Source organism: Watersipora subatra, chromosome 1 (genome assembly GCF_963576615.1).
Source record: "Watersipora subatra chromosome 1, tzWatSuba1.1, whole genome shotgun sequence".
NCBI lineage: Eukaryota > Metazoa > Bryozoa > Gymnolaemata > Cheilostomatida > Watersiporidae > Watersipora > Watersipora subatra.
In genome coordinates, this window is record NC_088708.1 from 53605932 (window position 1) to 53632362 (window position 26431).

A 26431-nucleotide genomic window follows, 5' to 3' on the forward strand; every position below is an offset into this window, starting at 1 on the left:
GTAAAACGTCAAACGCGCCAATATTGAATAGACCATAGCGAACATGAATTTTCATTATCTAGACCTTGATGACATCCTTACCACTGGAGAGACACTCAGTTGTGTCCTTGAGATGAACATCAAAGGATTAGGTGAGTAATTGAGTGCAAAGAATTATTTGAAAATTAGTGGCTCAAATATTGTTTACTTCAAATTATATCAAGCTGATATATATTTATCTCACGTACATTGACATCAAATAACGAGTACAGCGTGCACAAGCACGTTTTAGACTTTATAAAAGTTAATGACGAAAATCAAGTAATTGATTATTTTACTGATATACTTGGCAATACTCTCGACATGGTCGTATCTTCAGTTAAAGTCAATTATGTGGCATTATGGTACCTGTCTGTATCGTACATAAAGGCAGTGCTAAGGTACCAAAACATTGCTAGAAATTTGAAAAACGTCTTTGTCAGATATTTATGCATCTAGTCGTAAACTGAGAACAGATACTAAGCACTTAGCATTACATACCAAATCAGCAGAATCTGTTGGGACAGAGTTCAGATCAAGATTTCTCAGTATGATCGAAGGATGTAATCCGACATATGGGGTTGGACGTCGGAAAAAAAACACTTGGTACAGATAAACACCATAAGGGGCATACAAAAGCAAAACAGTCTCTATCGAGTATACTGTGCTCATGCAACCGATGCGATGCGCAAGTCTCAAGGCCCAGACTGAATTGTGTAAGACACAAGTTAACAATGACTACAATCAATTCATCAACAGGCATGATCGCGGAGAGCTCGCAATTGATAACTCTAGGCCCTTATTTGCATTTATATCCCACAAAACTGGTGACAATAGTGTTGAAGGGTAGTGCTGATGATACACCAAATGACTCGTTCGAGTGTTTCGCAAAGGCCTTTACATCTGTGTTTACTGATGACAATAGCATTATATCTCCCGATAACATGCACCAGATAACAACTTAAACTGGATCACTTGTAGTATCCAAACAGGGAGTCAGGAAACTCTTGCAGGCACTTGATCTTAGGAAAAGCACCTGATGACATCTCACCAGCTTTTTTGTGATTCGCGGTTCTCTACATACGTGTAGTTATAACCAGCATTATGAACTGTTTTAAAACAACAGGTCAAGGTGATTGGAAACCTGGTGATTGAAAGGTGGCTAATGTTGTACCGATTTACAAGGGTAAGGGTGATAGATCGTTGCCGCTAAATTACCGACTGATATCATTGACATTCATCTTTTCAAAAGTCACTGAGCATATTTTTGCACATGATATTTACGAAAACATTGACAGAGAGCAACTGCTTACTGACTGTCAGTATGGATTTAGGGCTAAAAGGGGTGTGAGTCGCAGCTGTTGTCCATGGTCTCGGGGTTGTAAATAATTTTGATGATACGATTCAAACTGATATGGTTGTATTAGACTTTTCCAAAGCCTATGATGTAGTCCCCCATAAAAACTAGTCTATACGTTATCTAAGCGTGGAGTCCATAAACATTTGGTAGAGTGAATTTCTAATTGGCTCAGGGGGCGATCACATTTCATAGGTGTTAATGGTTGCAATTCATCTCTACATATTTGAGTTAATGTGTGTCCCAGGGTTCAGTGCTGGGTCCAATTTTGTTCCTTATTTACATAAATGGCATGTCAAATGTAGTGCAAAACTTAAGATTGAAGCTTTTTGCTGATGACACGCTGTTGTTTCGTTCTGTTGAGAGCCCTGAGGACAGTGTTGCTATGCCACAAGACCTAGACAAATGAAAAAGAAAAGCAATTTTTGTCTATTTGCAGACCCATTTTTAATACTCCTCTACTGTTTGGTCCCCTTACCTCATTAAAAATATCAAAAAACTAGAAAGTATAAATAGAAAAGCTTTCCGCTGGATGTATAATTTTACAAAATACTCGGAAATTACTGACATTTTGTCCAAGTATTGCTGGCCTTTTCTACAAGATCGACGAAGGACTGCCGATGTCAACTTTTTAAATAAAATAAATCACGGAAGGATGAAAATTGTAGAGGGATTGTTAACTACAAAATTAAAAACATCACATTATATTAGATTTCGTGCCACAGAGGGACATATAACAGCAGATGTTAAAAAAAACATTGTTTTATTGAACACCAAACGACATTAGGTAATCTTGACCTAAGTGGTCTCTTTTTATATACGATATATTTTTTTGTAAAGCTTTTGGAAAAAATTTTGGCACATCACTATAATGCCTCTTAGATGCGAATGTGATTATTTAGTGTAGATATAGATAGAAGCACGTGTAACTATAACAAAACCGCTGCTTTCAAAATTAAATTTACGTCAATGTCAGCTTACACACTCGGTTTAGTTTGTAAGGGTGTAAGGATTTAACAATATTGTAAATACGGCCATTATGACTTGTCAATCAATAAGCGGATTGAGTAGATACCTTACCTCAAAGAGCTCAGATGGCTCATTTTGGAAAAATACTTCAGCGGCAAATATGAAAATGCTTCACTTGCTTTAGAGGGTTTAATGTTTTTGAGAATAAAGCAGCTTGCGGCTAGTTTTCGATTGCATGGTTATGGGAACCAGTCGTCTGGTTTTTATGGACTTTGGTAAGAAGCTGTTGTAGCTAAGATTGAGGCATAGACAGATGTTGATTGACCTTTGTGTGGAGTCTGGGTTCCGACAGTTATTTTTTATTGGTCTAACTTTTTTCATGCAGATAAGTGGTATTGATGTTTGTCGCCTCTGCGTATAAATCTCATCTGAAAGGAGGTTCTGTAATTGTTTTTCTCCGTTTTGGAGCTTATTGATGTGAAGATTTGTGAGAGCATTGGTTATGCCATGTTTCCCTTTGATGTCTTTTATAAAGTCCTGATTGTGAGCGTGTTCAATCGCCTTGGTAGTGGATTTGTCAGCAATATACTATAAGCAGTCTGCTTACCTGAGTAGCGGCCTACAGAGACTCGTATAAGCCAAGGGTTTCGGCTGTATATGGGCCACTGGGATGGTATACTTAATATTCGCAAGCACCTATCTTGAGCTGTTGACCCTTGTTGTGAGGTCGGTATTATCTGGGGTAGGAACCAATTCTCAAATTATCTCTTTGATGACACAATTTAGTCTTACATTTCAGATTTTCTGAGGCAAAAAGTTATCGCAGTCGCTTTCATTGGTTTTTCTTAGAAGGCTTCTGCTCTTGGCATATTTCATTTTTTTCATTGATTTGCTTGTTTGCTTGCTGGTTTCCTGTTTCTGTCATCTGAATGCCTAGTTTATCCTCATTCTATGATTGACTAGATGAATGTCCGGCAATGCACAGGTATTAAAAACAGCTTATAAACAATGGCAAGTAATGTAGTTGCTTGCCATTAGCCTGCCACATTGCCAATGACTAGTTTGAGTATGCTACAATCAGTATTGGTAAACCTACTTAGAAGGGCCTTGTAAGCTTAGTGACGTTGCATAATGCAGAGTACTATTGCTTGTCGTGTAGCTCAATTGGTTAGGTTATTGAATGGTTAATGGGAGGTTCCGAGATCAAGTCCAGATCTTTCATTCCTAGATCTTAATATCTATAGCTGGACAGACCAAACGACAGACTTTTGAGATTTGTAGATATATACATATATATAGAATCTCCGAATGCCCGGCATTGCACGGGTATTAGAAAGCAGTTTATAAACGGCGCAGGTAAGGTAGTTGCCTGCCACTTATCATTAGCCTGGCACATGGTCAATGAACAATTTGAGTTAGCTACTATCCGTAATGTTAAACTTACTAAAAGGAGCTGAGAGAGCAAGCTTTCGTGACTTTGCGTAATGCAGAGTGCTGTGCGTATTTTTACCCAGATAACGACTCATATCCCCAATGAATCCATTGCATCTCGTGTAGTTTAATTGGTTAGGTTATCGCCTGGTGAATGGGAGGTTCCGAGATCAAATCTTCTGCGGTACAGATTTGTCGTTGCTAGATACTAATCGCTATAGCTGAACGACTGATGATGGCAGACTTTGAGATTTATATATAATATAGATTCAATAGACTTGCAGATCTGCAAGTCTATGCATCTATGCCAGTAGTTTCACTTCTTGTTTAATACCGTCAAGTATCGTTCAATTTTTGGTCTGGCTAAATAATCTCATTTGGATAGGCTATATGACACGTAGATCTTTGGATACAGTTTAAGAGATCAAGATCTCTAACAATAACTATGTGAGAGGTCATGGACTACGGTCTCATAGTAGAATTAGATGAAAGTCCGGCGTTGCCCGGGTAATGAAAAAGTCTTTGCACTGAAAATTTATTTTTATTCAACACATACATCATTAAGTATTTTAACTTTTATATGAAGCTGTTTTTTATAGATTTGAATATTTGTAGGCGTGTGTTATTACCCCACTACCCAAGAGGTGAATGATTGCCGGTTCTTTTTGGAGGTATTAGATTATATGTAACTTGTGAGAATACATGTATTTAACAGATTAATTTTAAATAAAAAATATTACAGAATATGGTAGTCTTTTGTAGTTGAAATTTTATTAGAACAATGTCCGGAAAAATTGGTTAGATGGAAAATTAATATTAATAATAAATATTGGAAACTAAATAATAACAACAATGGTAGGAAAATGAATAGGTTATGTTCAAACTTAAAACATGATATTCAAATTATGATAAAAAAAACGCAAATCTGAAATGATCATGAATCAAACTTTAAAAACTTATGTTATAAACTTCTAAAGTTATAATAAGTTTATAAATGTAATAAAAGAATGTAAATATAAGAGAGTGACGAATAACTGATACTTATAGTCTTACACGATAGTGCAGCAAATCTTACAGATAATCTTATAGTAATCTTACAGATGTTTGTTATAAAACGTGAAATTAATCACGGATTACTAATTTGGTTGGAAGGAAATATGTATAAGTTAATACACAAAGCGAGCATTGTAATGAACTTTTGAGAAAGTTTGCGTAACAAACTCAATATTCTTCTGTTGAGGAAAGGAAATTGTGCATGTTAATATACTATATCGATATTAAAATAAACTTTAAATTGAAAATAGAAAATATTCATACAAACAAATATGTTTTAAATAGAACTGATTGAAGATTTAGTTTTAATTGAAATAAAAAACGTAAAAGCTGTAAAAAAAGAAAAATATTTTTGGGGTATTTAATGATTGTTGAAAGTACGATAAGCGCCGAGAAATCCCTATGAATTAATGTGTTATAATCAGAATCAAGGAAAACGTAGTGTAGCTGGAAAAAAGTCTTCAGAGCAGTTGAAATAAATTAGGAGAGCCAATAAATGTTGATGTGTAATAAATAGCAAGTATGTAAACTACGAAACAGATAATCTTGTAATGATACATTTAATATAAACTGAGAAAACCCAATTAAAATCGTTATTTCGTCATTATCAGCACAACAATCGTCAAATTTTTATTCTGAGAAAAGTTTTTGTTGATATCGTATGGCGGAAAACTAATTTGCTCTAATATGGTGAGGACGAAAAAGCATCATGTTTTATAGGGTTATGCGCAAAAAATTTTTATAACAGGAGCATCGTAACCCCTAAGCGCAATGTATCAATTAATACGTCATTTAGCGTGTGAAATCGGGAAAAGGGTGTACAGTATATGATAAAAGCGATAGTACTCTAATACAGTAATAGTGAGAGTTATGGAACCGTAAGAGCCTTCGTAGACTTGTAGTTAGATGATTGATTTATAAACATGCGGTTGCAATTTTCATGAGACTTTAATAGTTATAGCTGGACACACAGAATCACAGACACACAAACACTGAGATTTATATATATAGACTAGTTGAATGCCCAGCGTTTGTGAGAATGATTCTTTTAGATTAAATTAGATTTCTTTGTTGTCAATATTTTGCAGTAATACATATTTTGCAGTTGTCAATTTTGGTGCAGAATACTTCTCACAAAGTCTTTCTGCAATCGGTAACTAACTTCTTATAAAAAACGATTATTCACTAGTCATGGAAAGGCTTGTAAAACCACTTTTAGTACATAGCTTTTAGCAACATCGCAAAAAAAGTCATTTTTAATTGGCAAAGTTTCTTTACCCGATGAATTTGAGTAACTTGAGCTAGTCTAAATCTTTACTATAATAATAACCGTTATTATAACTTACTTTTATTTTGAACAACATAACATTTGATTTTTGCTTCGTTACTTTTTAGAATGTTCGAGTAACTCGTGTCGTTAGCCCCTCAAGACATCTGACTCTATCGTATTCTTATCTTGTTTTTCTTATTACAAGTAGTAAATATCTAGGATACCCTTTGCTCCATTTTATCATTGACATAGCCTGTGACCCTGATTAATAAGACAATTGGCTAACTTTGATCTCTGGACAACTTTAACTCCACCCTCAACTTGTTAAAACATAAACCTACATAGCCCGTGCAGGCATAAACAGCGTGCTCATTAGTGGACAAAGGTTACATCTTGTTTTATCTAATCTCAACTGTATTTGAGATGAAGGTTCAAACCATTATATTGTCTTCTCCTGTTTCTGGGCTGTCGGGCATCAAAACATCAGTAATTCTAAGCAGTTTATTACAAGTTATCTGAGGGTTTGCTGCCAAATACGGTGTCAGCATACTATCACTTTCCAATCACAGAAGCGCTGTCCAAGTCAGCAATTGATCATTTAAAAGTCCTTTACTAGCTTGAATCCTGTTCTGCTAACCACAGTGTTTACAAAAACAATGCATGAGCTAAATTGAAATCTAGTCAAAGTTACCTCTCAAACTTTATCGATTATATGGAAAAAGTTGTATAGTTATCGTTTGATTGTATTGAAATTGTCTCCTCCGGTTTCCAACCTCCCTATTTAATCGTGATCTATAACAGTGAAGACTTGCATTTTAAGATTCACTATAGTCTACATATTAAAAAGATGGGATCTTTTTCTCTACACAATGTTGTGCATACCATTACACAACCTCTTGTTCTCGCCCGTCTTTTTCATTCATGCTAGCTGTTCTTCTATAGCTTCATCTGTCAACATTATGAGGAAAAATAACAAGTATGATCTATGATAAATTGATTTTACTAAGCATCAGGAAGCGATGAGCGACATTTGATGCGCGGTACCCGTCTGAATGATCGCCATGGAGATCGATTGAGCTAGATCCTCATCGTCATCATCACTTAAAAAAATGTTAAATAGCAGGCTGGCTTTGACTATACAACTTCCCTGATCTGATAAATTCATTTTGCCATTTCATCCTAGGCCACCTTGACCCAAGCACAGACGATGTTGATCTGAAAAAGGGTGCTAAGCTAGAGTTACCCTTCTGGCTTGCACAGAAGTTAAAGAATGACGAGAAGAATAAGGTAGTAACTGTCGGTTTGCCCAAACCATATAGAGAGTCATACAGAGAAATGTACAAGGCTGAACCACAGGTTGTTGATCTTCAGTCTCTCGGTCCAAACTTCTATAATCTCGCCATGAAGATGCCACTTATAGACCCAGTACAGTGCAAGGACATCACAGCATCCGCTTTACAGGTATACATCTTTGTCTTATAGACCCAGTCCAGTGCAAGGACAAGACAGCATCCGCTTTACAAGTATCTTTTATTCATGTGGTTTCAAAAGTTGTTCGCAAAGTAACTGACAACTAGTCATACTACACCGAAGATTAAAGCAACTTGACTGTGAACACACTTTATGGGTCATCAAAATTTTATTTTATATTGTCCATAGTATCATTGCGTTTATCATTGTATCGCTCACTATTCATTTTATATTACTATATAATATATAGTAAAGTGAAATGGCTAGTATATAAACGGTATACAAATATATTATGTTTGTACTTTTACTATACATGTATAGTAATTTTTTAACTTGATGTAATGTTTCGGTGATTCACCCAAATGACTTGATTTTTTTTATAAAATAATACAGTATAAAAAATTATGGAAGGACTCATTCCATAATTTTTCTGGTCTCCTTCCAAAGGAGACCAGAATGGAATGGAAACGAATGAATGGCTGATTTTTTAAATTAGTCAATAAAGAGAGCCCAAACTTATTTGGATTCAAAAGTCAGGCACCAGAGTGCTCTTCAATCAAGGCTAGATGATAATAAATATGAATCAAGGCCATTCCTCAGTATTGTTTCAGCTTCTCAGCAATTGAACTAATTTTTTGTGCCCAGGAAGAATGATATTAGGTGATTTGCAAGGCAAGCTTCATGAGAATTTACTTCGTGCTTTTTGTAGAACCTTTGAATTAATAATGGGCCTTATATTTTGCACATATTTTTTATATAACTTTCTAATATCCCGCTATTAAAGTAACACGGGCATTTCTAAATATTATACCTATATATACATGTATATATATGCTGAATACAAAGTTTCAACAAAGTTTGTTTTGATGATGCGATCATTAAATTGAATTATTAGCCTATTATATACACTTGCTGAACCAAAAGGTGTTTCAGTTTTCTATACCTCGTTAATATTCGATACTGTGCCTTGATACCGTTTATTCTATTGATTTTTAGGTTTTGTTTGAAGTTGGATATAAACTCGCTTTTTTACCTCATTACTCACCGGCTATACGTAATTACACTGTATAGTGAATATTTATGTTATAGATTTATAAGGTTGTAAAGATTAAATTTTTACTGATTTTTAATTATCCTTAATAGCAAGACCTAGTTTCACTGAAGTAGTAGTTTCTGGAAGGAGTTGCTTACTCTTAGCAAGCTCTTGCAGTCTATGCAGTTATGCTGTGTTATTTGTCATGAATAGACAATTTCTTTTCTCTGTTCACTTGATCTGAACTTCAAGAAAATAAAATGGACAAACTTTGAATTGCTAGCGCCTAATGTAATTTGAAAACATGGCGAATTGCTACCTTAAAATTCATAAGATGAAAATTAAACCATAACTGTCAAGTACAACTTTTATCGTATATTCTAGGTAAATCAGCTGATTCCGATTTTGCACTCAAAATAAAGATTGGTCCACTAACCTTCAAAGTCATTTAGGCTTTTTTAAAGCGTTTCAATACCCGTTTCGAAAACAACACAATCGGCATTACAAGCTCCGCCCATAAATATGTGACGAAACCTAGCTTTTTTAGGAACGGAAGTTAGGAATGTTTAGACCGATTTAGAATAATAGAGATGGGTGTCTTAAAACCTATTATTATCTAAATCCAGCTTGTAAAATAATTTTAGTTTGTTATGAAAGGTATATAAACTATTTAAAATTGCTCGTAGCTTGTTGCATGATGTTTAAATGGGCTGAACGCCGAGAAAAATGAGCTCAAAAAGCGCAGTTTTATCACAAGCAAGCGTTGTTATCGTGCTTTTTTAAATATGCAATGCTAAATAGCTTATCTACCTTTCAGAAAAGACTGAGATTATTTTTAAGGCTGAATTTAGATGTTAATGGATTTTAAAAACCCATCTCTATTATTCTAAATCGGTCTAAACATCCCTGCGTAACTTCTGTTTCTAAAAAGCTAGGTTACGTCACGTATTTATGGGGGGAGCTTGTTGTGCCGATCGTGTTGTTTTTGAGACCGATATTAAAACGCTGTAAAAACGCCTTCATTACTCTGAAAGTTAGTGGACTAATCTTAATATTAAGTACAAAATCGGAATCAGCGTGTCTGATTTACCTAGTAAATACGATAAAAGTTGTTCGTGACAGTTATGGTTTAAGGATACGTTTACCACAATTCTTTTTGTGATTTCCTAGTCATAACTATTGTTTTGACACATGTTCTTGCAAAACTGGTCCAAGGCGTAAAACTAAGTACACACAAATGATTTTCTATAGCTAGGCATTCAATCCAATTCGTTGATTATCCAAAAGGGAAATGCGCACATTTTCATTAATATGGAACAAAATAAATCAGATCTTGTGGCAGCGCTTTCACAGGCCTCATCAAAAAAAAGAAGAGATGCACCTAACAGATGTTTTGATTGAATATACTTATTGAAAAAATATCTGTAGTCATTTTTATTGATCCTAAAATGTTGTCTCTGCATTAGGTCTCCAACTTCATGTTTATGTGCGTTTCTGTTTGTCCAGCTATAGCTATTAAAATTTAGGAATAAAATATCCGTTTCATTCTGGATTTTACTTCAAAGCTTCCCATTCACCAGGCAAATACCAATTAGGCTATGCGAGATGAATTGTATTCTCATTTGATATGAGCCGTTATCTCAGTTAAATTAGGCATAGCATTTTGCGATACACAGCGTGATTAAAGCTTGCTCTCACAGCTCATTTTGGTAAGTTTAGCAATGTGGATAGTAGCATACTCAAATTAGTCGTTGGCAATGTGCCAGGCTAATGGCCAGTAGCAGGTAACTATGTCACCTACATGTGCAACTGTTTATAAGCTGTTTTTAATACCCGTGCAACGATGGACATTCTTCGGCTAGTATGGCTAATAAATATCCCTTTTCGGCAGCTTGTGCCAAGAAGTAATTTTGTGCATTATTCGTTGATGCAATGTAGCTGACATATCAGCACGATATAGGGGCTAAAGTTACATACAGTACTCGTTTAGCCCTATCCATTTGAGTACAAATATTTTTGAGCAATTTTAAAATGTTTATTAACTTGTACAAAAAACTGTGAAACCTTGCATGCCTATTTCAGTTGTACAAAGGGCGGTTCAAAGGGATAATGGATGCGGCTCAGAATGCGTCCTACAAAGAAAAAGCTGCATGCATCGTTAAGTTTGACAATGTAGAGAGGTTCCTGTTTGAAAAGGGACAGGAGAGTCTCTCACATATTATGGACTGGGAGGCACATGAATCGGAACGAATAGCTACCTCCCATGTTGTCCAGAGACACGGAAAGCGCAAGAGAGACGCGTCAGACCACTGATCAGAAAACTGCTCTTTTTCTAGTTTTATACCTTCAGCTTTGGTTAGTTGAGATTTTTTATTATGCATAAGAATGGTAAGATCAAATATCTGGAAGCAAATATACAGACTGCCAGTACCAATTCATGTATCTCTTCTTTATAGCCCAGCTACAGACATGATAGAATATAGTTTTTTACGTTAGGTCATTGGAAAATTTATCAGCCAAGGAGATCTATATGAATGCAACCTTTGGTTTTTTTTCTTTAAAGTGATTTCAGCTTGCCGAATAAAATTTAAATGATGCTGTAACACTCAACATGTCCCTATTTGACTGGCACTGAATTCGTTTGGTTTTGATATTCGCTTGTGTTTGGCGTAGATGTTAAATATATGATATATCACTGCACCCCAATCGCTCTTGCCTTAATAGGCTGGTACTCTTGTATTATCAGGACAATTCAGTCAATATTGACTTAGCCCAAGCTTTAATTAGTGCGTATGGGACAAGGGGGTTATATCAATGTCATGTTGAGCAAATATTGCGAGACATTTTCTTGCTACTCACAGCATTTCCATTCGTGCTTCCTTCATACCACCGAAGCGTTTGACTGGTCACCCCTAGCTCTCTATTCATGGTAGTTCACTCAACTAATAAGTTCACGCATCATAGTGCCAATAGAATGGAAAACGCTGGATAATGATCTATGTAACGCCTGTTATGATTATTCAATATAACGTAAGTAGCTCCTACTAGCCACCGCTGATCGCGTACTGGCTTACAGCTTGTTAATAGCTAAAAGCTAGTCGATGTAGCAACGCATAGCACAAGTCACTACACTCTATAAAACATCCTGTGCAGGGTTCTGAACAAAGTGTTGGCTAAAAGTTGGGACTTCAGGTAATTCTTCATGCTAAGTAGAAGTTCCTTATAATTTCCTCAACTATGAATCGGTCTGTATGTTAGGAGACATATATATATAAGATATGTAATAAGAGGCTACAAATATGTGGAGGTTATTGAGACTTTCATGGTGGAAGTAATATTTAGTTTCATACTTTATTATAAACCATATAAAATAATATTGTAGTACAATAAATTTTAGTCACTCTATAACTTATTTTGTTTAGTTTCATAAGTTTTTCAACTAATTTTTTAACACAAAAGCTTTGAAGGTTGTTTTCTAAAGCTTCAAAGGTGTAAAGAGAGATAAATATTTGCATGTATCTTATAGAAACAACTTCAAATCAACATAGCGGCTAGTGAAAACCTGTTAGTTTGGAAACTTTATACAAAGACACATGTACAATAATACGTCTAGATATTATGACTAGTATACAGCTAGAGAGGGAGAGTAGTGGATGACTTGAGTCTAGGTAATTCATAAACAGGGCTTAAACCAAACTGAAACCGAATGGAATTTCAGTATTATGAGTTAGAACAGTGCTACTTGTCATACAACTAGAACAGGTTAGCGATAACACTGAAAATTATTTGCTAGAGAAGGCTATCTTCGCCTTGTCTTTGACCAACAAAAGGAAAAATATATCTGATGCATAGGAATAAGGTGATTGAGTATCAAGGTTGGCTCGGTTTAAACCAGCCCGAAAAAAACCAGTTTTTATAGTTTTGTCGGTTTTTTCATTATTTTTTGTGAAAAACATAATATTTTAAGCTCCTAGTGGTTCATGTGCGGTAGAAATGCAATTATATATAATTATCAGCTGTGGAAGTTTATTTAGGACACAGTAGTAAATTGATGGCAGAGCTCAAGTTGAGCCTACATGAAATCCTAGCACAACAATGAATTAGTGAATTTCATTTTCAATTGGTTTTATCAAGTGATATGATGATTTCTTTACTGATGAAATATAAAAAACCATGTGAAATATACTAATCCAATCATCGTCTCTAATAATGAATGAATACTTTCTCAAGTCTGGCCAGTGAGAAAGGATTACTTATAATTAGAAATTAAAACAATAAAATCCTTTCGGGCAAAAGCTTTAAGTTTGCAAACTAATATTTCATTTATTGGGCACAAGCCAAAGTAGTTGGATTGTTAGAATTCAGTTTATCAAGTTTGTTGTGTTTTGAAAGGCAAAGGTTGTAAGGCAAAACGTAATACAGTGTAGGTGTGCTGTCGTAACGCGAGGTCACGCAGATAGGCTTAAAGCTCACGTAGCAAAATGTCAAGCTGAAAACACCAATTTAGACAGTGATGCTAATATTCAGGTGATAGAAGTTGAGTCATCTGCCACTGCTCCAAACACTCACAATGCATCTGCATTATGCTCTGCTCTACACTACCACACGACTAATCACTGGGATTAAAGTTCCTACGTATACATAAAGCTGTATGTAAAACATTCACTTTATGTGATAAGATTTCTGCTCTGTATTACATCGATCACGTTTGATTTATACTCATTCTGAAATTTCCATGTTTTCTCTCTTTTTTCCCATAGCAACTCCCACAGTACCATCTTTAACAGATGATTCCACATATGTATGTTCAATACTCAATCATGCAGCTATAGTAAGTGATGTTAGTTAGACTTAAAATTGCAAAAACCTTGGTAAAATTATAAAAACCATAAAAAACCTGTTTAAACCAAAAAAACCTGGTTTTTTCGCTTTTTTCATAAAAACCGTGGTTTTTTCCAACTCTGTTGAGTACTGGAAATGAGGACAGTGCTTCCCAGCTCTTGACAGCAGTTTGTCTCTTGGGTTGTCAAGACTTGGCTAATATTAGTCTCCGAGACTACTAACCAAGTTCATAAGAGTTGGCAATGCAAAACAGCTCGTGTACTGTTACTGCGTGCCAACACCATAAACTCTTACTTATCTAAATGTAAAATTACTAACTCAAAAGTTCTGTTGCTGCTTTACAGTAAAAAACACCCTCAGGCCAGTTTTTGCTTTAGAACACCTCTCTGGTTCAAATCTTACAAATCAATATCTGTGTTTGGCACCTTCCGAATAATTTATAAGCTGACTTGGAAATCTCACACTAGTCTGTATTACAATAATTGAAAATTTGAATAGATTTCGGTTGGAGCAAAGACATTTTATTTTAGCTACGCTTGTTAAACCTAAGTAAGACAAAGCAACATTGTCAAGTAAATGGCTCACCTTGAATCCTGCCTGTAAAGTACTGCATTATATTTTCTTCAAAGTTAAAACTTTTGCATCTTTTAAATGTTTTTTTAAATCTATTCATTGCCAAAAGTTTTTGTTTCACAGGTGTTTCCAGATAACTACTCCAATTCCTAATTCATAACGTTAAACTTGTGTATGTAAGATATCTGAATGTACATGTACGAAAATAATATCACATAATAAGTATCAATTTATATGTGCTATTAAAAATTATATGTTATAAAGCACGTCAGTTGAACCTACAAAGGTTTTTCGGAACCTTCTTATTCTCTCCTATAGGAATAATGGTGGCGCAGCATGAGCATTGCGAACAATGTTATGACATGAACTGTCAGTTGGTGCTCACACCAAACGTTGAAGAAAACTGTTGCAAAGTGGTAGCTTGTCCATCTGGTTGTGAAACTCGTCTTCATGAATGCAAAGTCGAGGAGCATCAAGAACATATCTGCACTAGTCACGTGGTACCTTGCATCAACAGTAGTTATGGCTGTCCACACAAGTTCTCACGAAACAAACTCATATCTCACCTGCACCACTGCCCAGCCAGTGTCGTGACGTGTAAACTAGAATGGAATCGTGAGCTTGTTAGATCTCAACCGAATCTACAGGCAACTGAACGTCCTCAGAATGTTTCTGATATATTAGACATCTCTCTTGCTGCGAAAGATAAGCGCATTCTAGAAGCTTCTTTGAGAATGCCAAAGAGCTTACGAAATGCTCTACAGAATACATATACAAGGAACTTCCCTGCTGTTCCTTTCGTTCAAAGGAGCAGTGACGTACCTGAGGAAGACACTGCAGATAACGGTATTGATTGTCTGCTCTTTCCTCAGACACAGGACGCGAAGGCAGGCTGTCAAGCCCATCGGGATATTCCAGGTGACCTTACATATAGGCTGATTGCATGGAACTTGAATTATCAGGTGTTGCATGGATACATACATGTACATATATGCATTTGATAGTGACTCTGCTTGGTTAGTGTGAAAGCAAGCATGTGTGGGTCTGCCTTCAACTCTTACACCAACTGTTTTCAATCTTGGAATGTATTTTCTCATATCGGTTGTGTGTAAAACTTGTCTCATTTTGCTTAAACTCTGGTTGCTGAAAAAGAGAGACTAAAAATTGAATTTTACAATTTCGTTCTGTAAGTGCTTAAAAATGATTAAAGCTGATAAAACAATAATAATAATAATAATAAAACAATAGCGTCGGTAACTTTTAGAGAATTTCACTGAAATGTTAGCCTCCTAAATTATAGCTTGTTCCGTGTAGCTAAAAACTACCTTTTTTATAATTCTGCATATTTTACCAACCTTTTGATAGTCCAATAAAATTTACAAGTTTGCATACATGTCACAATTTACATGATCTCAACTTTAAGAAGATAAATAGACAAATTTTGAATTGCCAGAAAGTAGTACTATTGCTCTGAAATTCAAAAGTTAAAATTCTTAATGATTGTACAACATTTTTTATTGCAATTGTCGGTTTTCACAAGTACTTTATTTTTATTACATGTTTCTGTAAAACTGTTCTATAGGGTGAAACTAAGTACAGACAATAGAAGTTTTTCTAGCTTGTCATTCAATCAAATTGTTTGACTTTTATTGAAAAGAAATAGAGACATCTGGATTAATGCTAAATATTAACCAAATCTTGTGACAGCCTTATCACAGGCATCAGCAATGCAACAGTTATACGCTCTAGATTTCTTGATCTCTGGTGTCATAACAATTTTTACTAAAACCATTATCAAGATGCTGACTGAGAGATTCACTAAGCAAAACTATATTTACTTTATGTAAAAGCCATGTTTGCATTGGAGACAAAAGAATAGATAGCGCTGCTTAATTAGGATTAGTCAATGAAGTTTCCGGTCTAAATGAACTGCATCACATAGACAAACACATTTCACAAACTAAAATAGCCGATCTAGATGTCTATAGCATTGGCTCAATAAGTTGTGAAAATTTTGTATAGTATTTGAGGCATAGTAGAATATTTTTGCATTCATTATGAATGACATTAGTGTTACAATTTTGTACCGTTTACTCAGATTAAAGAAGAAGGAATGACTGCAACTAACTTGTAATGAAAACATTGTTCGGAATTCTTGTATACAAGCATGCCTGCTTCTGTTCGGTGTGCCTTGCTTTAATGCCTTTTGTACAATTGAAGGGTATGCTGCATCCTCCCAGAGTGTACATTGTAGCTTGTGTAAAGCACCAAAAGAGCACAGAGGAGGAGAAGGTAAGTCTGCTTGTCTAGACTTACTCTTGACATCTTTTATATTTGGTATATCGTGTAGTATGTCTGCTGCTACTGGTAAATGTTTGTCCTAGTTGTAAACAGAAGGGCATACCATATATCCCCGCATATAAGCTAATTTTTGAATGCAAAAAGTTACCAAACTAAGGGATGCAGCTTATACGCCCATAACTCTGATTGAAAGCAAACAAACTGACATTATGCTAACTTACGTGTAATTTCAACAGCCACAACTTGAACTATGTTAAGCATGCGGCTTTTTACTTCCAGCATGTTTTATGCACTAGCGATGGATTGCACTTGAAAAAACGTCGCATGTGAAAATTCCTTGACAAAAAATGCAACCGAACCTGTGTATTCAGTCTTTTTCTGTCCAGCTTTTGTTCTCACGGTAAATCCCAAGTAAAACTAAGGTCGGCGTGAGATGCAAACATGTTTTCTATTGCATCTATTGCAAATAGATCTAATAGATCCAAATCATCTATTTTCTATTGCAAACAGACGATTGTTTCCTTTTAATTAAGCGGAGTCACCATATGCTAGTTATACAACTACTCACCAATCAGAAACATTTTGTACTAAGCCTACAAAAACCGCTCCACTTTTGCAACATTTTGCTTTAATAGGTACGTACGGTGTGCTAAGTGTTATAGGATTGGCTTATATGCGAGATAGGCTTATATGCGGGGATATGCGGTACTTTAACTAATGGTTTTACACATTCAGGAAGCAGAAGCAATCATGAACAGTCATGGCTGAAGACTTTAGAAATGTTTATAATTTTGAAACAATGTTATAATTTGGTTTTATGACATTTTCAGAAATATCCTTTTCATTTCTCTGTTCTAATTCTTGCTTTCTTCTTTAATTAAATAATAATTTTTTATTTTGAAATAAAAGAAGTGATTATTATCAAATTTTACTTCTACGTATGCATAACCTTTTATTGGCATTTGTAATCATCAACAAAAGGATAATTTTTACAAGCCAAACAAAAATGAGTAGACGGAAATCTGTACTCATCTTTACAGATGAGTACATCTGTACTCATCTGTACTTCATAGATGAGTACAGATGAGAAATTCTGTACTCATCTTCGAAAAGTGAGTACAGAATTTCGAAAATCCTGTACTCACTCATTCAAATTTTACTCACTCATTTGAATGAGTGAGTAAAATTCACTCATTTATTCAAATTTATTGAGTGAATTTATTCAACTCACTCAATAAATGCGGGATTATTAAGTAAGTTGAACAAAAGTTTTTTAAAAGTTGGTAATCTAATAGTATTGTAGAGGAGTCAGGATAGTAAACTGCAGGTTGTATAAGCAGAAAGTTCATAAACTGAAACATGTACTAGTACTTTATATAGTTTTTTATAATCGTTTATAGTACTTGTAATAAATCAGTGAGGAGTAAGGAAGTTCTTCAGAAAGAAAAGTGTTTAACTTCTAGATTTTCTGGTTTATAGTTTCAGAAGAGATTGAAGTGTGTATGCTTTTTGGCTGTGGCTGCAGCAGGTACTCTGGGACAGTACCATTATTATAATTTAAATTCATCATTCCGAGTGAGCATGTCATATAATAATGATAGTAACAATCTAATGTGAAAAATGGTTTACTGAACTATTTGCTAGAAAAATACTACCCTGGCAGTCCGGTGAGAGATTTTTAGATGTAATTGTACAATTATTCCAAAATGAAAAAAGTCTGTCGATTGGCACAGGCGCTAGTGTCAGTCTATTAAACAGAAAGTTGCGAGTACAAATCCCGTTAAAAACAGTATTTTTTCCTAATCTCTAAGCATGGTTCTGAGCAGACGGGCAGCTTCTATTATAGTAAAAATCATGTTTGGCTGGCTTAATCTTCGCAAAATGTTAACGTATTGGTGCAATGACATCATACAGACTAGCCAATAATCCAATGGATGTTCTAAATCATCTTGGCAAATTGACTGTCACTAAAACAATGCTATCACGTGATTGGTTGATTATTAAAATACATAGCGCAATATTCACCTTGAACTCCTCTCTTTAGTCTAGCCTGATAAACAGCTATTTAGGTGATACTTGTTATTTAAAGGTAAGAAAGATTGCTGTGTTTGCCCTTATATAGGTCTCGCGAATAGCATCAACAACGCCCTCACTAAAATCAGGAATGACCAGTCACAGGACAAGAAGGTTCAAAAAAAAGAATCTGAAATTATAACAGAAAAGGATCGAAAAGTTGACCTAAATCTTCACTTGGGACAGGAAATGTATAGTTCATTTAGAGCTAAGCCGGAAAATATGATGACATTTTTATGCGCCCAAGACTTCCGCAGAGACCAGTTTTCTTCGCACTACCTCACTTCTCACATGGTCATCCAAACAGGTAAGAATACAGCACGACAATACTGAAATAACCAGTCTTTCCTGCCATCATCTAAGTAGAATTTCATGTCACTCAAGTAGAACTGTTACAGATACAGCGAGGTGAAAAGTGGTAATATTGAAATTGTGTCACTCATATGGAGATTGCCTCAGAAAGGTTGCGCCACTCTGATGCTCACAGATGCTTTGACAATATTTAGGCCAAGGCTGTAAAGCCCAACTCTCAATGACTGAGGATAGATAACTCAATGACGGATGACAGATAACTCAATGACAGACAATAGATAACTCAATGACAGATGATAGATAACACAGTTTACTGGAAGTATCTAGTCTCAACCTAATAATTTGATAGATGTATACTCCATAGAGTGCATGAATTGGCTAAAATCATTTTTTTCATTATCTTCAAGCTTAGCCCTAATTATAAGCCAGAATGTGCTCACTAAGAACGGACTCACTATAAGTCTGTAGATGAGTGAACTCTCTTCATTCTGGTAGGTTTGAACGGATGGTTTCAAGAAAGGTGTCCTCTTGCCACATACGGCTGCCCATTTACACAACAGCGATTCATCACTGATAAACATGAGCGAACATTCTTCAATCCTGTCACCGACAGTTTTTATCTCGGCTCTGCCATAGAACCTGGTAAAGACTTTCAAGTTTGTATCGGGTCACTCATGTGTGTCCCCACTAATGTCTCATAGTTTTAGCCTCATACGGTGCGTGCGCAGTTTTCACATGCTTCAATTATTTGATAACAGCAGGTGAGGATTTCACCGTGGAGTGAGCTGAACCTTCTTTATGTTACTAATAGTCACACTTTGGTTTTGTGTTTATGTCAAGTTAGTGTAGGCTGCGTTTACACTAATGAATGTTTAGATTTTGCTATTAACTTGGTTGGTTGTTCGAAAAGTTTTCGATTCTTAGTCAATTAATAATTTCACTAAATTTTAAGCATATAAGAAAAATCACTCTCTACTCATCAGATCTATCATAGCCATAAGTACTTCGATATGCAATGTATGGTATAACTTTTTTTACGATTCTAATCATCACAAGATATTAACTTTTTGTTCTCTTTGCTGTTTGCATCGCCTTTTACAATTCCATTCGTTTCACCATTTAAAAACTTCGGAAAGTTTTTTATTTTAGTTATATTTATGATGGTGTAAGCCAACAAAAACAGATTTTACTTGTAGTTGAGGTCGTACAAATGGACTGTGTATTTTGGGTGCAGGAATTGTTTGTCGTAAAATTTATGCAGAGACAAAGTACTTACAAGACAAGTTTTTATATACAGATAATTCTTTTGTTACATACTTTGTTCGCTTTATTGCCAGGACATTTCGCACCATCCATGTGTTGCAGACGTAGAGAAGAGTGTTGCAGGGGTAGCTGAGAGTCAGAGAGTACCTGAGGTCTTTTCTAAGCTTCCTGAATTGGTACTTCTTCAACTCTTCAGCTACCTTGATTCTCTCAGTATTAAAAACTTGTCCCTGACCTCTAAGGTAAGCATGCTGTCACCCTTTCAAGGTTGATCTGACAGCACTCACACAGCCTTTAGACATTAGAAACTAGTGCATCGAGTACTTATATAAAACTAGTTGAAACCTCGGCATTGCGCAGGTAGTGAAATAATTACCCAAGAATTTGAGTAACTTAAGCTAGTACCTTGAAGGTTGACTTGCAACAAAATTCACATTACAGTTATTTGGTAGCAAAAGATTCACCATGTCTTACTCTGCTGTTTTGTAGGTGCAAAATATGTGGAAATGTGATTACAAGCTTTTAAAAGCTCACAAACGAATAGTTGATCGCAGCCATCACGAAAACGCTGTAGATTGGAATCCCTTCCCAAAATGACTCAAATGGGACTTAGCTGAACATGATGGCTTCTGTTTACACTTTCATGCAACCTCATTCATCGAAATATTTTCACAAATATACTTCCCGCATTCAATAAAACCATGTCTATTGTCATTACGCGTTTATTTCATCATCATTGTAATGCTGTCACTTTGAGCACTGATATCTCAAAACCTACCATAAAAATTTGTTTAACTTTTTAACTTTAGCTAAAAGGAGTGCATATCATCCTCTGATAAACATGACGAGCCTGTTGGTCATCTGTGATAGTCAAAAAATGCTGCAGAAATTGTTCGCGCTATTTGGAAGGAAGTATGGGTCACATGATCAGATTACGACTACTGTAGATGATTAGACCAGTTTGAAACGAAACTGTAAAGTAGCGAGCATCTATTTTTGATACAGGCTTTTCTGTAAAACCCGAAGTGTTTGTCATAAACTAGTGCTACAAGATGTTTTATATTGAGCCTTTTATTGGCCTTTCATTTTATGTGATAACATCACGTGTCAAAACAATAATCACAATGTTTGAGTACGTCATCGAAATAAAGAGATTCCAAACTACGGCGTTTTTGTGATGGCTGCGATTAACTGTTCGGTTTTTTAGCTTTTAAGAGCTTGTAATCACATTTCCACATATTTTGCACCTACAACACAGCAGAGTAAGACATTATGAACCTTTTGATACCAAATAACTGTAATGTGAATTTTGTTGCAAGTCAACCTTTTAGCTAGTCTAAATCTTTACTATAATAAGAGCCGTATCTGAAGCCAGCTTAATGATCAGTACGTTACGTGTAATGATCTCTAGCGCAATCATGATGTTCAAGCATGTTAGTAGTAATCAATAGTATTTTCCTTTAGTGTAGAGTATAAGCGCTTTAAGTATGCGTATTTTAACCGATGTAATTACTATGACCACAATTTTTTATTGTATAGCAATGTAATTGTTTGGCCTACTGGATAGAAAGTCTTCCTGCAGACCTGGAGGTTCAGAGTTCAAATTCACCGCACAGTGAATTTTTCATACCAAAAATTTTATCGCTATATCTGGATGAACACCAAACACCAAAGTCTGAGATTTATATATACAGATTTACCACAATACCTCTTCCAGTTTCTCCATATGAAGCTAGCAGTAAATCTTTACTATAATAAGAGCCGTGACTGTCCGTCGCCAGGATTAGAGGTTGGGATAAAAGTTTGCTGTGTACGAAAAAAAGTAAATAAATAAAATATAACACGGATAGAATACACAGTACTGAAACTCATGACATTCAACTTGGTAGACAGACATTGTAACACCTGTCTAACACCTGTCTAACACCTGTCTAACACCTGTCTAACACCTGCACCAACTGACCACCTTTCGACCTTCTGCAATATTTGTGCAGATAGTTGTTTATTGTGCTTTAATGGCACACCTGACAGTTTTCCACAGCACACTAGGCTTCCAAGGTATTAGTGACATTAAATATGATACATAGCACAAGAGTTGTCTGTTCATGTGACATCCTCTAGAGTTGCTGAAGGAGTGTTGTTAGCATTTATGCAAATCCTGTGTCGCCCAGTGACTATGCTATGGTTTTATAATTGATAAGGAAAATAGCTTGAAATGAGAAACTTTGAACTTGCATAAGTGGTATTGTCATAGTGCTAATGCCAAACTATAAATATATTGTGCTAAATAATCTTGAATATAACTCACATTTTTGAACCTGTCAAAGTACATACATGTATTTCAAATTCTCTCAATATGCAATGTAAGGTAGCTGTGGAGGTAGCTCTTTTTTCCCTCTCACCCTCTCTCCTCCTCTCTCCTCTCTCTCTCTTCCTCTCTCTCTCTACCTTTCTCTCTCTCTCTCTCTCTCTCTCTCTCTATCTCTCTCTCTCTCTATCTCTCTCTCTCTCTCTACCTCTCTCTCTCTCTCTCTCTCTCTCTACCTCTCTCTTTACCTCTCTCTTTACCTCTCTCTCTACCTCTCTCTTTACCTCTCTCTCTACCTATCCTTCTCTCTCCCTTTTCCGTTCTCCCTCTCTCTTCCTTTCTCCCTCTCTCTCCCTCTCTCTTCCTCTCTCTCCCCTCTCTCTCTCCCCCCCTCTTCTCTCTCCCTCTCTCTCTCGGCCCTCTCTTTCTCTCTCTCTCTCCCTTTTTTCACCTCTCTCCCCCCTCTTACCCCTCTCTCCCCTTCTCTTTCTCTCTCTCTCCCTTTTTTCACCTCTCTCCCCCCTCTTACCCCTCTCTCCCCTTCTCTTTCTCTCTCTCTCCCTTTTTTCACCTCTCTCCCCCCCTCTTACCCCTCTCTCCCCTTCTCTTTCTCGCCCTCTCTCTCCACTCTCTCTTTTTCCACTCTTTCTCTTTTCTTTCTCTTTATCTCTGAACTTCCTGTGATAACCAAATTATGTTTAAACATTTAAACTGTTCTTATGTTGGTGGGTACATGGTGCTCTTTTGCTCATATACATCTTGTGTTTTTTCATCTTCACCAGTCGTCGTCTACAAAGATTTTTGACTCAAAAGAAGTTCCTCTCTGAAACTCACTCGTGCAAATAAGAAAACAGTCTGAAACCATTAAACTGCAATTAAGTATGAAAATACAGTCATATACAACATGTACATAATAAATATTGTAAAATGGTTTCTTTTAAATTTGCGTAAAATAGGCTTTATCTAATTTCAATTATGACCTTAAACAGTGTACTTGTTATATTTATTGACAACAGCAAAGCTATCACGTACATATCTACTGCTCAAAAGATGAAGCATTGGAAAATGTATTCACTTTTAGTGTTTCAATAATTAAGTTCAATGTAGCAAGTACTAGAGCTTTAAAGTTGGATATTGTTAATCCCACTAGAAAAATAACACTTTTATTAAAGTTAGAATTCACATCTCTGCTCATAACTAATAGATTTAATGATCAAACTGAACTAGATCATCACTAGAGGTGTAAAGTGAAGGTAATTTTACTGGATACCTTGCAGTTCATTTAATATAACTCACGTAATCTATTTGATGGACTAATGGTTCTTTGCAAACAGAACCTTAACAGCAGCTGTTTTGAATGTCGATAGACGTACACACATAAGAACTACCAGAGATTTCCTGTTTATACAGTAGGGTATTTACAGTAATTTTCTGTTTGAACAGTAAGGTACTCGCAGTAACTTTTTTGCTTGTACAGCATGGTACTTACAGGAGCTTTTCAGTTTGTACAGTAATGTACCGATACCTACAGTAATTTTTTTAGTTGTGCAGTAGGGTACTTACAGTGGCTTATCAGTTTGTGCAGTAAGACATTCACTGCAGCTTTTTGTTTATACAGTAGGGTACTTATGGTAGTTTTTTGTCTATCGTAGGGTACCTACAGTAATTCTTTTTTGTACAGTAGGGTACTTACAGTAGCTTTTTAGTTTGTACAGTAAGGTACTTACAGCAGCTTCTTAATTGGCACAGTAGGGATTTACAGTCGCTTGTCTGTTTGCACAGTAAGGCATTCATTGCAGCTTTTTGTTTGTACAGTAGGGTACTTACGGTAGTTTTTTGTCTATCGTAGGGTACCTACAGTAGTTCCTTTTTTGTACAATAGGGTACTTACAGTGGCTTATCAGTTTGTACAGTAAGGTACTTACAGCAGCTTCTTAGTTGGCACAGTAGGGGACTTACAGTAGCTTGTCTGTTTGTACAGTAGGGCACTCACTGCAGCTTTTTGTTTGTACAGTAGGGTACTTACGGTAGTTTTTTGTCTATCGTAGGGTACCTACAGTAGTTCTTTTTTTGCACAGTAGAGGAATTACAGTAGCTTGTCAATTTATACAGTAGGGTACTTACAGTAGCTGTTCTGCTCGTAAAATAGGCTACTTACAGTACCTTCTATGTGTATACAGTAGTGTACTTACAGTAACTTTCATGTTTATACATTAAAGTACTTACAGTAGTTTTTTTGTACAATAGGGTACCTGCAGTAGCTTGTCAATTTTCACAGTAGGCTACTTCAGTAGATTTTTTGCTTGCTAAGTAGAGTACTTACAGTAGCTTTTCTTTCTATACAATAATATACTTACAGTAGCTTTTCTGCTTGCATACTAGGGTATTTACAGTAGCTTTTGCAGTACAAGTATATTAACCCTTATGCCTATTGTTCACAGGCAATGTACTTGTACACTAGGGTATTTACAGTAGCTGTTGTAGTACAAGTATATTAACCTTTATGCCTATTGTTCACAGGCAATGTACTTGTACACTAGGGTATTTACAGTAGCTGTTGCAGTACAAGTATATTAACCTTTATGCCTATTGTTCACAGGCAATGTACTTGTACACTAGGGTATTTACAGTAGCTTTTGCAGTACAAGTATATTAACCTTTATGCCTATTGTTCACAGGCAATGTACTTGTACACTAGGGTATTTACAGTAGCTTTTGCAGTACAAGTATATTAACCTCTATGCCTATTGTTCACAGGCAATGTACTTGTACACTAGGGAATTTACAGTAGCTTTTGCAGTACAAGTATATTAACCCTTATGCCTATTGTTCACAGGCAATAAGAGATAAATGTTGCGACTTGCTAGACAGCAAAGGAATAGTAGTTTTGAAATGGAGAAAAATAGATGGAGTTTGGAAGCCTATAGAAAAGGTAAAATAACCCAATTTTAAGCACTAGGGTCCAAGGTCATGCTAACATACAGTCAACCTCAGTTTTAGACTACACTACATTCAAGAAAGTGTTTAAAGAAGTGAATTATTTGAGTTTCAAAAATGTTTTTCTCGTTGCAAACAAAGTCGATAATTTTAATGCCACAAAACTAGAAGACTTTTCAAAAGATCAAAAGCCAATATACTAGCTATAAGACTGATGAAAACCGAGGTTCAACTGTACATGTGGTAAATGTATGTTAAAGAAGTTTTGATTCACACATAACATCGCTGCTGTTATGAGTTGCTTTCAATCCATCAATCCACCGATGGACTTCAGTAACAAATCTGGTTCTGTAATTTTTGCACGTTTTTTATGAGTACACATGACACAAACCATAATTCTATTCTAATCGTTCATTTGTGCTGCTTTTTACGTGGACAAATGGTGGTTACCTACTTACTAGCCATATGGTGCAGAGCCGTATCTTATAGTGAATTGTTGAGGCTATGGCAATGCTTAGAGAGCACGACTCTCAATTAGACTGTTGCAAATAGGATTACTGATATTTTAGTTATGTTAAGTATCATTAGTATGAATTTAATATCATGAAATTAGATAATTACCTCTATCAATAGAGCTACTGCAAACTTCTATTGCATTACTAGCTCTAACTGCAAAGTGTATGACTGTTTTACCATCATTTTAGATATGGAGCTTTAGTAATGCATTCGAAAGGCCGAGAGCTTGGCTATTTGCGGACAAAATACATATGGGAGAACACTTAAAGACGTGTCCTTATAACATTGATAAGAACCCAAACTCATCTGAGGAGGCGATCATCTCTAACCAGCAAGTAATGATGCAGCTGTCTAGAAGGTTGAGCACAGAAAGCACTACATCTGCCTGATGCAGCTTGACAACTAGGGAAAATATTTTCTATTTATTGCTCAATTTTGTAGAGTTATAATTCTCCTAGAACAAAAATTAAACATCTAACCGCATGCCAATGACAAATGGTTTACTCGATCATTTGGTAAAAGGTGTATCCTTTAGCTCAAAATCCAGTCTATCAAAATTCATTATGACAGCTTTCAAAGATAAAAATATACATTGAGCTTGACTATTTGTGTGTACGCCACAAAGATCTATCATCCTACATGACATAGAAACAACGGAAATAGTGTATCATACCAAAAAAATCTACAATAAAAACTGTATGTTAC

The 26431-nt window shown here is 35.7% G+C and overlaps 2 protein-coding genes and 1 long non-coding RNA gene across 4 annotated transcripts; 2 read left to right on the forward strand and 1 right to left on the reverse strand.

Moving 5' to 3' along the window:
* Nucleotides 1–4: 4 nt before the first annotated feature.
* LOC137406310 (DNA replication complex GINS protein PSF3-like) lies at nt 5–11301 on the forward strand. The gene is made up of 3 exons (XM_068092868.1): nt 5–131; nt 7282–7559; nt 10684–11301. The coding sequence occupies exons 1-3, from the start codon at nt 44–46 to the stop codon at nt 10912–10914; spliced, it is 597 nt and encodes a 198-aa protein (XP_067948969.1). The 5' UTR covers nt 5–43; the 3' UTR covers nt 10915–11301.
* A 399-nt stretch (nt 11302–11700) lies between these two features.
* LOC137399132 (F-box only protein 40-like) lies at nt 11701–26331 on the forward strand. 2 transcript variants are annotated; one of them, XM_068085185.1, is made up of 8 exons: nt 11701–11793; nt 14335–14934; nt 16237–16308; nt 18440–18697; nt 19198–19344; nt 20068–20207; nt 25110–25205; nt 25915–26331. In XM_068085185.1, the coding sequence occupies exons 2-8, from the start codon at nt 14340–14342 to the stop codon at nt 26113–26115; spliced, it is 1509 nt and encodes a 502-aa protein (XP_067941286.1). In that variant the 5' UTR covers nt 11701–11793; nt 14335–14339; the 3' UTR covers nt 26116–26331. The 2 variants fall into 2 exon arrangements, with proteins under 2 accessions (XP_067941286.1, XP_067941287.1); XM_068085186.1 differs by lacking the exon at nt 25110–25205.
* LOC137399159 (uncharacterized) lies at nt 16020–16955 on the reverse strand. The gene is made up of 2 exons (XR_010979128.1): nt 16886–16955; nt 16020–16396 (listed from the first exon to the last, which is right to left on the reverse strand). It is a non-coding gene; the product is annotated as an uncharacterized lncRNA (long non-coding RNA).
* Nucleotides 26332–26431: the final 100 nt, after the last annotated feature.